This window comes from Hippocampus zosterae, chromosome 3, assembly GCF_025434085.1.
Source record: "Hippocampus zosterae strain Florida chromosome 3, ASM2543408v3, whole genome shotgun sequence".
Classification (NCBI taxonomy): domain Eukaryota; kingdom Metazoa; phylum Chordata; class Actinopteri; order Syngnathiformes; family Syngnathidae; genus Hippocampus; species Hippocampus zosterae.
The window spans coordinates 6,550,296-6,562,324 of NC_067453.1; the positions used below are offsets into that span (position 1 = coordinate 6,550,296).

General features: G+C 40.9%; 2 protein-coding genes across 3 annotated transcripts in view; one reads left to right on the top strand and one right to left on the bottom strand.

The window, feature by feature from the left end:
- bmal2 (basic helix-loop-helix ARNT like 2) overlaps positions 1-12,029 on the bottom strand; it is a 210,575-nt gene that overhangs the window by 121,158 nt on the left and 77,388 nt on the right. The gene's annotated exons all lie outside the window — the stretch shown is intronic.
- eea1 (early endosome antigen 1) overlaps positions 108-12,029 on the top strand; it is a 32,549-nt gene continuing 20,627 nt past the window's right edge. The window contains exons 1-13 of one of the 2 annotated variants that reach the window (XM_052060801.1): positions 108-272; positions 2,505-2,582; positions 2,670-2,782; positions 5,249-5,303; positions 5,386-5,451; positions 5,668-5,698; positions 5,786-5,869; positions 5,984-6,105; positions 7,797-7,952; positions 8,473-8,589; positions 10,344-10,682; positions 10,929-11,078; positions 11,341-11,460. In XM_052060801.1, coding sequence (XP_051916761.1) covers positions 249-272; positions 2,505-2,582; positions 2,670-2,782; positions 5,249-5,303; positions 5,386-5,451; positions 5,668-5,698; positions 5,786-5,869; positions 5,984-6,105; positions 7,797-7,952; positions 8,473-8,589; positions 10,344-10,682; positions 10,929-11,078; positions 11,341-11,460 — 1,455 coding nt within the window. In that variant the 5' untranslated portion in view covers positions 108-248. The remainder of the gene's footprint in view (positions 273-2,504; positions 2,583-2,669; positions 2,783-5,248; positions 5,304-5,385; positions 5,452-5,667; positions 5,699-5,785; positions 5,870-5,983; positions 6,106-7,796; positions 7,953-8,472; positions 8,590-10,343; positions 10,683-10,928; positions 11,079-11,340; positions 11,461-12,029) is intronic. The other variant, XM_052060802.1, reaches the window with a different exon arrangement.

Consider the following 12,029-nt stretch of genomic DNA (forward strand, 5'->3'; position numbering starts at 1 on the left):
TACCCGTACATCTGTGAAAAAAAATCTTATAAAAAATGCATTCAAACAATCCAAAAGTAGCACGCTGTTGTATTTCTAGACGACATGACTTGTGTAGTGTCCTGTTCAGAATTGCCATCCCTCCCAAGACCCGCCCCCTCTCGGTTTCTCCCTGCCTGGTCTTGGTCAGGTGTCTGTGGTACCACGACGTCAACTTTCCTTGTGGGAAACCGATTCGGGTTCGTGTTGGGACACACGCTGACAAGGCCATGCTCAGACGGATATTACAAATGGTAAGTTTCCACGACAACAATCCGCACGATATGACGTTGGCTGGATCCAAATATGTTTTTAGGTAAAACGTAGGCCCGTTCTTTTCCAGTTTCTACCGGGGCGCGCCTTTTAGGTCACAAGTTGTGGCAGAGGGGCGGGGTAATGTGTTCGAGCCGACGATTTATAGACACTGGCGAAAAAGAACACATCCCTCTCTGCCGTAGCTAACTTATCAAGCGCCCCTATGTTGGGTGGCAAAATTAGCATTAGATGCTAGCCCGTTTACACTGACGGGGACTATTTTATTTAGTGTATCAATACATTGTACGTGCATTTTACAACACCATACACCGTTGTGTAAATTCAGCAGTGACAATGTCTGCGGCGTGTCGTATATGAACTATATTAGCAGATAACATCATTGGCCACCAGATGCGCATGTTATTGTTTTCCGTTAGCTAAAGTGTTTGGTTGATTCGTCGACAATTCCTTAAATGCTAATTGGTGTTAGCCTCACACTGCTACATCCTCTCTTTGCGGATTGACCACCTCGTCAATCGTAAATGACCATGCGAAGACTACATAAATCCCATTCATTGCACCTGATAACAACTAATTCTTGTACGTAACGTATGGAAACAGGGTTTTTTTCTTAACTTAAAATTTGCTGTTGCCTGTACTTGCGAAACACATGTTAGTCTAATTTGATTTCACACGAGGCAGTGCAATTTAGCGAACGGCAAAATCTCGGCCCATACAAGAAAGCGTCGCTCTATATTTTGCTTCATAAGTGCTTCCTGTAGTAACACCGAATCTCAAATTGGGTTTGGGCTTATGGGCTTTCCGAGGTCCATCCTAGCCTACTCTGGGTATGCTATCTCACAACAGTAATGCAAAACCACTGGACAGGAAACTCCAATATAGAGCTAAATGTAATGCATTACAGTATTAGGTATTCAAGTGGTTAGCACGTCGGCTTCACAGTGCAGAGGTACCGGGTTCGATTCCGGCTGCGGCCTCCCTGCGTGGGTTTTCTCCGGGTGCTCCGGTTTCCTCCCACATTCGTGGCAGGCTGATTGGACACTCTAAATTGTCCCTAGGTGTGAGTGTGAGCGTGGATGGTTGTTCGTCTCTCGGAAATCCGAGCCGCTTGATCCTCACTAGGGTCGCGGGGGGTGCTGGAGCCTATCCCAGCTGTCTTCGGGCAGCAGGCGGGGGACACCCCGAATCGGTTGCCAGCCAATCGCAGGGCACACAGAGACGAACAACCATCCACGCTCACACTCACACCTAGGGACAATTTAGAGTGTCCAATCAGCCTGCCACACATGGTTTTGGAATGTGGGAGGAAACCGGAGCACCCGGAGAAAACCCACGCAGGCCCGGGGAGAACATGCAAACTCCACACAGGGAGGCCGGAGCTGGAATTGAACCCGGTACCTCTGCACTGTGAAGCCGACGTGCTAACCACTGGACTACCGGGCCGGCCCATATATATTAAATCAAGCAGTAAGGCTCTGGTTAATGTTGAAATGAGTCAAGGGATGTGCAATGATGCAGTCGTATTAAACCATGCACAGCACTTTGTATACTGCTTTAACCTGATGGGGAGATGCAACACTGTTTCATCTTGTTGTCTGGACCTTGGACTTTCACCTACGCACTTCACCTATATTCCATTCGACTTACGTGTTACAGAGCCTTCAAATAGCTGTATTAATTTACCAAATTCATTAATTACTCAATTTCTCCTAAAGTGGTAATTAAAACAAGAATAACAAGAATTAGCACAGTTAGAGGGAGATGGTGCTTTACACCATCAACATGAACTGACAATAAGGTTAAAATATGAGATAAGAACTAAAGGGTCCAGCTTTTCCATCTGTGCAGCAAGCAGGACTTTTTGCTCCATCTCCTTAATTACCTATATGGCCAGCATTACTATTTTGAGGGATAAAAAAAGCATTTATTTTTTATTATTGTATTGTATTCTATTATTGTAGTTGTAGGTGCTGCATAGAACTGCATTGTATTAAAATTGTCTAATATTAGACACCTTTCACAAGGTTGTATTCGTCCATCCTGAATTTTTTGTATAGCTTTTTTATTAAATGTCATAAGCACGTGCAGGTATACTCATTAGCTAATTCTGTGGCTAGTCATAAAGATATATTTTTTTCCCTTTCAGGTAATTAAAATTTTGTCTTCATGTTCAAGTTGAACAGATCCTTTCCTGTATCTCTGTTTTCCAGACTCCTGGCAAAGGAGGCTCCCAGAATGCAGAGTCAGAGCAGCCCAGCACGGACGTTAACCATGATGAAACCTCTGAGGTAGTTGAATGAATTGATTGTTTTTTTTCTACGTTATTACCAGAGCTGCAGCCATTAATTTATCATCATGTCGGCGTCTGTGTTTAGGGCTTCATCTGTCCTCAATGCATGAAGTCCCACGACTCAGCCGAAGACTTGTTCAAGCATTACGAGCTGTTTCACGAAACTGGAGACCTTCCTGCTCATGTGGCCCCTACCAGGTGGGAGTGATATTTATCCATTTATTTATATACCACTTATGAATGGGCTTTTGACTGAGGCCTGGTACACTCATAAGTATTTGTCAAATCTTAAATATTTTTTTTTATCTGTGACAGACCCCACTCAAAAAGATTGACTATCAGTCATTTTACAGTTTTGGTCATATTGTGTCTGGTGTGGTCTGCTCTGCATAGCTAATACCTACAGACGGCACCACACACAAGATTCTGTCCCACCATCGATGTTGAAACCAAATCCACTGAGGCTGAAATTCCGCATGATCAGACAAGAACTAATGAAAACACACTTAAAGATCTGCGAGAGTTTCTGAAGAAGACCAGAGGCAGAAGCATTGTTAGATGGCAGTGTTAACAAGGAAACACTTGCTCTGGAAAGTCCTTCTTGGTTTCTGGGGAACCCATTTTTATCCAAAAAAACGATATCTGGTGTTTAATATTTTGCTTAACTTACTGCTCCTTCCTTGTCTGTCAGTCAGGGCCATTCTTTGATTGCTACATTCCGTTCATGTCACAGTTCATGGAGTCAAATGACTTGGGGAGACGTTGGCATTCTCTACATAATGTACATGAAGACCTTTGGTTGTAAATATTGAATTTATTATTCAAAACTGTTATCCGCAACTTGTTTCCGGCCCTCTAATCGTGACAAATCCACTCGTAACACAGCTCAGACAGAAGGGTAATCTCATAGGACTCTGATGAGACATAACGTAAGGTTGTCAGTCGGCCATTGGACGTCCCCTGTTCGGAAGGGTAAACACTGGACAAAAACAGCCCAATTGTCTTTATATGTATACTCGGTGTAAATTTCTTTGATTGACAACAATGGTACCTCTACTTACGAACGTCTCTTCATACGAAATTTTTTAAGTTACAAAGTGCCTCAACAAGAAAATATTGCCTGTTGTTACGAAAAAAATTTCAAGATACGAAATGTAAAAATACCGTTTGGGCTGCTTGTCGCAGCTCAGATTTTCCTGAACGCAACATATTTATAGCTGCACTGCCACTGGCTATTACCTAGCATCTTCCTGGCCTCCCATTGGCTAAGAGGGACCTCTACCGCATAGATATGTGTCTATGCAGCGTCTTCGTCATTTGCCCCTCAGGCCATGAGGTATTCCGTGTTTTATGTAAATATGAATCACCCAGAAAAAGAGTTGGGCGATAATTCACTATGCTGATGTTTGCCCTGGACATTTTCGAAGGATTGTTAAAAACCGACAAAAGCAAACGTCTTTGGATCAGTTCTTTACAAAACGCCAGGCAAAAACCCCTTCTGAGAGAGAACATGAACTAAAGAGCCAGCTTCAGATTTACCGGCACCTGAATGAAGTGGGAAAAAACGGACTATCAAGATACCAGTTTAATTTGTTCCTTGACCATGCCTGACATTTTAAACACTTGTATTTCAAATCCCATTTCACCATTAAAATGAATGGAAATGTTGTTTATCCATTCCTGCGCCTCCCCACCAAAACAACACCAAAAATGGTGCAGTGTTTTTCTAAGGAGAGGCGTTCTATAATACTGCACTTTAGAAAAACATAGAGCAATAATATTATTAAATAGAATGTGAAGAATTAAACACTTGGTGATCATAAATTAATGCAGCAATCCAATTTGATTGTGTAGCTCCTTCCTCTTGTCCCACCTTGGCCACCGGGAGTGAGTATAATGTTGTACAGTCATGCTCGTAGACGATGAAGAAGAAGCACTGTCCTTTGAATGTGTTTATGAAGAACAGCACTGTTCTTCTTTGAAAGTGTTTACAAATAACAGTGCTTCTTCATCATCCACACTGCTTTTGTTGTACGTAATTCATGTTGTGATAATAGTCATTTTTCGACTTAACGGATATATGCCTGTGAGCATGATATATGTGTTACTCTAATATTTTTATTCAAATATCCATTGCTTAAAAAAACACAACTATCTATGCTAACCATTAGTATTCGAATGCTGTTGTGCATTTTTGTTAGCACATTGATAAACAGAACTTTTCAGGCAAAGTCACGTGGTTGGTTGAAATGCAAAATGTGTGATTTTCTTTCTTTTTAATTAAAAAAATATATATTTTGTTTGTTTTGACATTAAACTTCAGTGGGATGTGGCAACCACAGCTGAGAGCTCATAACCACGTTGGTCTTCTTGAGTCTGCAAACTTGTACTGAATCAATAGAATGTCTCAAATCCATTTTGCCTCACTTGCTTGAATACACGATGCATCAACAATCACTTTCACACAGTCGACTAAAACGTTAATGAATGAATGTCTTGATTGTCCCGTTCAGGATCACAGGAAAGCTGAATTTGCCAAAGGGCTAGATTTTTCAATGTACAGCCATGACAAATCACAATTTAATTGCAGGGCAGTTGAATATTTATTGAGTTATAATTATGGCCATCAGTAATTTAAAAAAATGAACCCTCTCCTCAATTTAGGGAGGACCTAACAATGTTACGGCAGGAGGTTCAGGACCTTCATACATCACTTAAGGTATGCTCGGTTCCCTGGTCTGTACTTTTAGCAGCACAGTTATTGTTAATTCAAAGGTTTCTTTGATTTTCTTTCTGTTTAGGAGGAACGATGGTTCTCTGGGGAGCTGAAAAAAGAATTAGACAAAGTCCAAGGACACCTGAAGCAAGTAATTCTTTCAAGATGTTTTAAAATGTGTTAAAGTGGCTTCATTCATTTTAACTCATTCAGTACCAGCCAATTCTGGACCAAGCCTGAAAAGACGTTTAAAAACGTCTTTGGGGCTGAATGAGTTAAAGGGTGTGGAATAGTTAATCATAATATACATTATGATGATGTTTTGTCATGCGGTACAGTGTCACACTGTTTTCCCTCAATCTCACAGAATGACGGACAGATAAGCTCAGAGGATTCAGGTGAGGGTTGCTCAAACACCCACATGTATGTACCGGTATATGCAAGCTGGTAACAATGTCACTAATATTTGTTTCTGCCCCCCTCAGTTTTAGAAAAGAAGTTAAACGAATCAGAGACAGAAAATTTTAACATCAAGCAGAAAGCCGCCCAGCTGGCCGCAGAGATAGTAGGTTAGTGTGGGCACAGGACTGCCTTCCCACTGATGCTCATACCATCCATTTGCTATGTGTTTATTGTAATTGTGAGATGTTAATGAACTAAACTGGTCTTGTTGCATCCACTAGATATAAAGTCCCGTTATGATGAAGAGAAAAGTTTAAGGGAAGCTGCTGACCAGAAGCTTTCCAATGTAACTGAATTGCTTCAGCAAGAGAAGAAAGAAAATGAGAAACTCCAGACTGAACTGGTACAACAGACAGTATAACATATTGTTAATATATGTCCACTGCGGGCATGTGAAGCCTGTTGAGATTATTTTGTGATTAAGGTCTATCGAAATAAATTTGACTTGACCCGACAATGAGTTAACATTTGTGCCAATCTCAGCAGTCTTAAAACACATGAGCATTGTTCCCATTTAAATGCTGAAGAAACATTTTGATTGTACATTTTGAAATCTGTTTAAAGAACAAATATTTCCAACACACACTATATGAGGTGTTTATGTCATAGTAGTCAGAACGCGGCACAGTCTGTCACTGACCCATGCTAACTCATTCGTCAATTCAGAATTATTGTCAATATGTGCATGAAAAACATCTCGTCATAAAAAAGTTTCTTCTTGTGCATTTTGAAAACACTAAGCACAAACTAGTCCAGCGGTTGTTACCATGAAAAGTCATGTACAGTAAACATTTGTATGAGAAACACCTGTAGCTCACACATATAAAACAATCAAACATCTCACATTCACCTTGAAGTGCCTTCACCTACCTGCATTTAAGAATCACTGCTCTATGGCTACATTCTGACAGCAGACATATCTGATTCCTATCAGATTCCTCCTCAAAACCTATTTTTAGAGTTGACTCTACACACCGTTTTTAGAAAGTGTCCAAATGGGATCTGGCCTTGTTCAGACTGGACGACATTACTGACCCATCTGACAGGTTACTGTAGCAACGATGTTGGAACGAAGGTGTTGTACCTCTCGTCTCGTGTTAGTGACAGCACCGCTCCACACTTCGATTGGTTTCAGGGGCGTGCTGGCATTTCAGGAATTTGGGGGAAATGTTTTGTTATTCCTGAACTGCGTGACTAATTAGGTGAAGTTGTCATCTGATAGAGCCAATTTTGACATTTGTATTTCTTCTTTTTGTTGCTGTTGTTGTTGTTGGGTGGCCCAAAAAACCCACCAATGCAAAATTATTCGTTCATACTTTTTTCATGGCCCAAAAAGACCCAGTAGAGTACAAAATTATTGTAGATAAATATTAAGTTTTCAGGTGTTGCCAGACTTGCCTTGCTTGTGGTTTGCAGGAATGTCATCCAGCTGCTCGTTGGATCTGCGATGTTAGTGCACTCCGTTATAAAGAAGGTCTTGACAAAAAAACAAAACAAAACTGTATACTGAACCAAAAATAGCATGATCGAGGAAGATATAAACAAGCACGCTCCAGAAAAAAGAAACCAACCAGAGATTTGAATAGGTAGATTGCCAGTGCCAGTATTGCCACAAAACCAAAACTGACATGAGTCACAGGCAGTCATCTGCCTTTTTTGCGACTAGGAAGACATGCTGTGCGCCATTCTCATCTTTAGGCGCTTCGTCACCAAGCCTTGGTGCAACCCGGAAATATGTGTACCAGTCTCTTGTCTGTTGAATGCTCCACAGCGCCCTTTACCAGCCATTGAAGCCAATTCTGTATCGAATAGACTTTGACAGCAACTGTACAAAGGGGCTTTTGGAGTGTACTGGACACTATTCTCTGTCTATTAAATCCAGAGTCCACTGGTTCCAGGTCTATTAAATCAGGTTTCACTGTACTGTCAAGAATAAACAATTGGCGATCTTGCGGGAGAGTCAACAACAAACCGTGATATAGTAGGGAAACACTGTATTCTTGCAGCACTAACTGTTTCTACACTGTCCCCTAGCTGCAACGTCCGGGAGTGGAAGACGTTGAGGTACTGCAGAAGGAGCTTGTGCAGGTCCAGACATTAATGGACAGCATGACTCGCGAGCGAGAGGAGGAGTCTGAGCACCTCAGAAACCACTATGAGCAGCTACATGCTAAATTCACTTCCTCTGAGGTGAGATTTTTATCATGCTTTAATTAAATGGACATTGTACTGCTCCTTCTCATGTGCAAGATCTGACCACCAGGGGCAGTATCATACATGCATACTTAATAATGAAACTGGTCTGTGATCTGTACGCAGCTGCCAAACCGCTTCTTAATTTTGCAGAGTTCGTTGCCACCATCTTGTGGTCTATCTCAAATGATTGCTCGCGACACAAGTCAATAAAATCGTTGTGTATACTTGTGGCTTACCTTTGTCTGTCTGTTTTCCTCCCCTTTTTCTTCTGCCTCCACATACCAAACCCCCACACCCACTGTCATTCTTTCCTCAAGATTTGTAAACTGGAGGTAAAGACCGTTTGAGTTGTGCATTGTTCATGAAATGTTTTTGTTTCCTATTAACAGTGTTTCTATCAAACTTCTTGTTGGTGTTCCATGCTTTTTTTTCTTCTTCAACTTTATTAACCCCCTGTCCTTCTCTGTTGAGGTACAAACAGGCTTTTAATGCTGTTCTCCAACTTGTCTTTCAGATGACTATATCACAACTGAAAGCAGAGCTGGAGAAGGGGCCACAGGAAGCAGCTGTCTATACACAGCAGATCCATCAGCTACAGAGCGACCTTAATAATGTTCAACAACAACGCCAGGTAATGTGCACAGCAGCTGTAATAGTCATTAGACAACTTTTTAATTGTATATTCCTCAACAGTCTTATGCAGTAGATTCATAGCAACGATAGTCAACATTCTCATTTATTTTATTTGTGTAAAATAATGTATGTGTAAAATAAGAAATGTAACAATAGATTTCTGCATGGCTCAACAATGTTTAATGATTCCTCAAAAAATCGTTCTACACATTTTGGCATGAAAGAAAAAAACATTTTAAAAAAATTATCAAAGGGAGATTGCCTTTTTATACTTTTGCAGGGACTGGGAGAACCATTGAGATTGGTCTTCTTTTATCAATGTCTACTCCACTCTTAAAAACTTTCACTCACCTCTCAAGTTAATGCTTCAACAGCACCAAAAAAAACATGGTTTAGAGCCGGGGTAACCAAACGATTAATGCCAGAGAGGCTACTAGTTTGTACATACTTAAATGTACACTGAAATGTGATCAAATTACCTTGAATTCTATACAGATATTCAGTTAGAAACAGATGAATATCAATGTGCAATACTTTATTTCTATACATTTCTGCAAGTGTTTACATTTTCAAATGATTACTTCGACAGCATTCTGAGGAAATCACAATGTCTGTGTGTGCGCGCGCGCGTGCATGCATGTTGGGAAGAAGGGTGACCTCTGGTTTAGTCATTCTGTGTAAAAGGACAACTGGAGTCCTCATATCTTGATGCCCAGAGACAAATGTGTGTGAGAATTTAGCAAGTAGCAGCATGCTGAGCAAGAGGCATGAGTGCCATTCCCTACATCGGACTGTTAATGGTTTTGCTGCTGTAGTTTGCTGAATGCCTCGAAAGATCAGGAGCCATGTCCCGCTCCCTAGTTAGCAGCATGCTCCAATGTGTGCAATTATTTTTGTTCTTTATCACCCGATAGGATTGACACCAAGGCAAGTGCTGCACACATACCACAGTATTCCAAGCCTGCTGTCGTAAAGCCTTCCTGTAGAAATGCCATGCCACTCTTTCGTCTGAAGTGTTCATGGGTCGGGCGACTGTTCTTTCCTGTACTTTACATACGTAAGAGGAGGCACAAGTGTGTTTGTGTTTCCTGGCTACCTATTTTATGGTACCAGCTGAATTTAGAAAAAGGAAAAAAAAAAGGCAACACACATTCCAAAACGATGCATAAAGTCAAATCTCAAAACTGTTTTGAGAGCAACGGTGTATATCTATACCAGTGTGGATTGATTTCCACTCACTGACTAGATGTGGATGTCAATGTGCAACACTTTATTTCTATACATTTCTGCAAGGGTTGTCTATCCACATGTGGCTTGACACATGTGAAGGCTTTCACCCATAGCTAGCAGCATTTTTTTTTGTGACCTTGGTGAGAAAACATGCACACTAAAATGTGATTGTATTGTATTGCACGACATGTGGTTCAGCACCTGTTCCACCACCCGCTCCACCTCCACTGTAAAAAATGTTTAAATATTTTATTTTTATTTATTTTTGCGAGCCAACCTTGTTGTTTTGTGACAATTTTAAATAAAAGAAAAAAATAACAATAAATGCAATTGAATGGACATCAATTATCCAGATGAATCATGGGGGTCGATTGTCCTCAAATTTTTCTAAATATGCCAGTATTTTTTTCTTTCATATTTGTTTCGGGGCTTTAAACATTTTTTTTTGTTTTTTTTTTTAACTGACAAACACTTTTCCTTTTCTCTACGATCTTATGTCTTCACCATGTCTCCTTTCTTCAGAGTCTTTCTGAAAAGCTGGGACACAAGGAAAAGGAGTATCAGCAGCTAGAGGAGCAACTTAAGACAGAGAAGACTGCCAAAAAGGAAGGCCAACATAGCTTGAGAGAGAAAGAGCGGGAACTCCTGGAGCTGCAGGCCCGAGCCACAGGAACAGAAATTTCCCTGCAGAAAGCCAATGCAGCGCTCAGAGAGAAAGCTGAGGAGGTGGCCAAGTTGAAGGCTGAGATCACAGACCTGGAGGTGAAGCATGCCGAATTGAAAGTTGAGAGAAAACAGTTGGAACAGCAGAGGGAAGAGAAGGAGAGCCAAGGTGCTCAGCAGCAGACTGAAATTTGTCAGGTGAGTCCAACCATTGAAGGCTGATTTCTTTGCATTCTGGCACATTGGAGGTTGGATTTGGGATAAATTTCCAGGATGATGGAAGACTGGACGCTCGTCAGAAGCAGCGGATTACATGAAGTTTCCACATCATGAAAGTACAATTGTCTTATAAATAGACAGACGTCATGAACCCTGTTAGGGAAATTAAGAATCATCTTTACATCTCCGATGTAATCATTATAATTCCCCCTGTGGTTTGTCTAGCTTCATGCAAAACTATTGGAGGCCGAGAGGCAAGTGGGTGAGCTGCAAGGTCGTTTGAAAGAACAGAGGCAGCTGTCTGGGGACAAACTGAAGGACAGAGAGCAGCAAGCAGCAGACCTGCAGCTTAAACTCTCGCGTGCTGAAGAACAGGTAGACCTGAGATTGAGCCTATGATGATCCTAACTCTGAATTAATGTCAACCAATTTGCAGCCGATCACAAATCAAAGATTTGCCTGATTCTGTCAGGTGCTGTGCTACATATAAATATTTTATGATTATATCATTAAGTTTTTGTATATTCATTAAGAAAAGGAAGAAACCAGTGTTGGCTGCCCTTTAAAAAAAGATGAAAATAGATGAATAAGTGGGGCAAAATGCAGTTGAAAGATTACAGACATCGTTTTCTTGTAGACAAAGGAAAGTGCCAATAAGAACACTGACCTGCAGCACCAGCTGGAGAAAGCCAAGCAACAGCACCAGGAGCTGCAAGCACTGCAGCAGAACACCAATGGCAAACTCCGCGAGTCGCAGGTAAGGCACACAAAAATCAAGGATTTATTTTAAACCTTTAGCTTTGCCATGCAACTACAAATTCCTTTAATTAGTTTGATACATTAAAAAAAAGTATGTGGGAAGTCCTCGGTTTCTGACCGTTTCATTCCTACGGGAGTAACATAACCCAAATTTGTATGCAAGTCAAAATGCACCACAGTTCATATAGGCTACGATATATTTACAAAGTATATTGTTATGGTTTATAGATGATTTATTGTTGTGCCACAACTTTGCAGGCCATTTGGAAGCAAAAAGAGTCAAATGTGCAGTTATACAATATTGGTGTGAAAAAAACAAAAACACTATTTCATAAATGTAAAACAATAAAATGAAAGAGTTAGTGCAGCGGTAGAAAGCATATATTTTTTTAGTGCATGTTCTAACGCTTTTTATAGCATCACAATCTTAGGTTAGGCCCGTCCGTCATAAACGGCTGACCCACTGAAAAAAAACAGTTAACCCCCATTACTACAAGGGTAAAGGGAGTGAGCCCAGCTGCAAGTGGGTAAAATCCACGAGTAATCGAAACATTCTCTAAGGTTTTG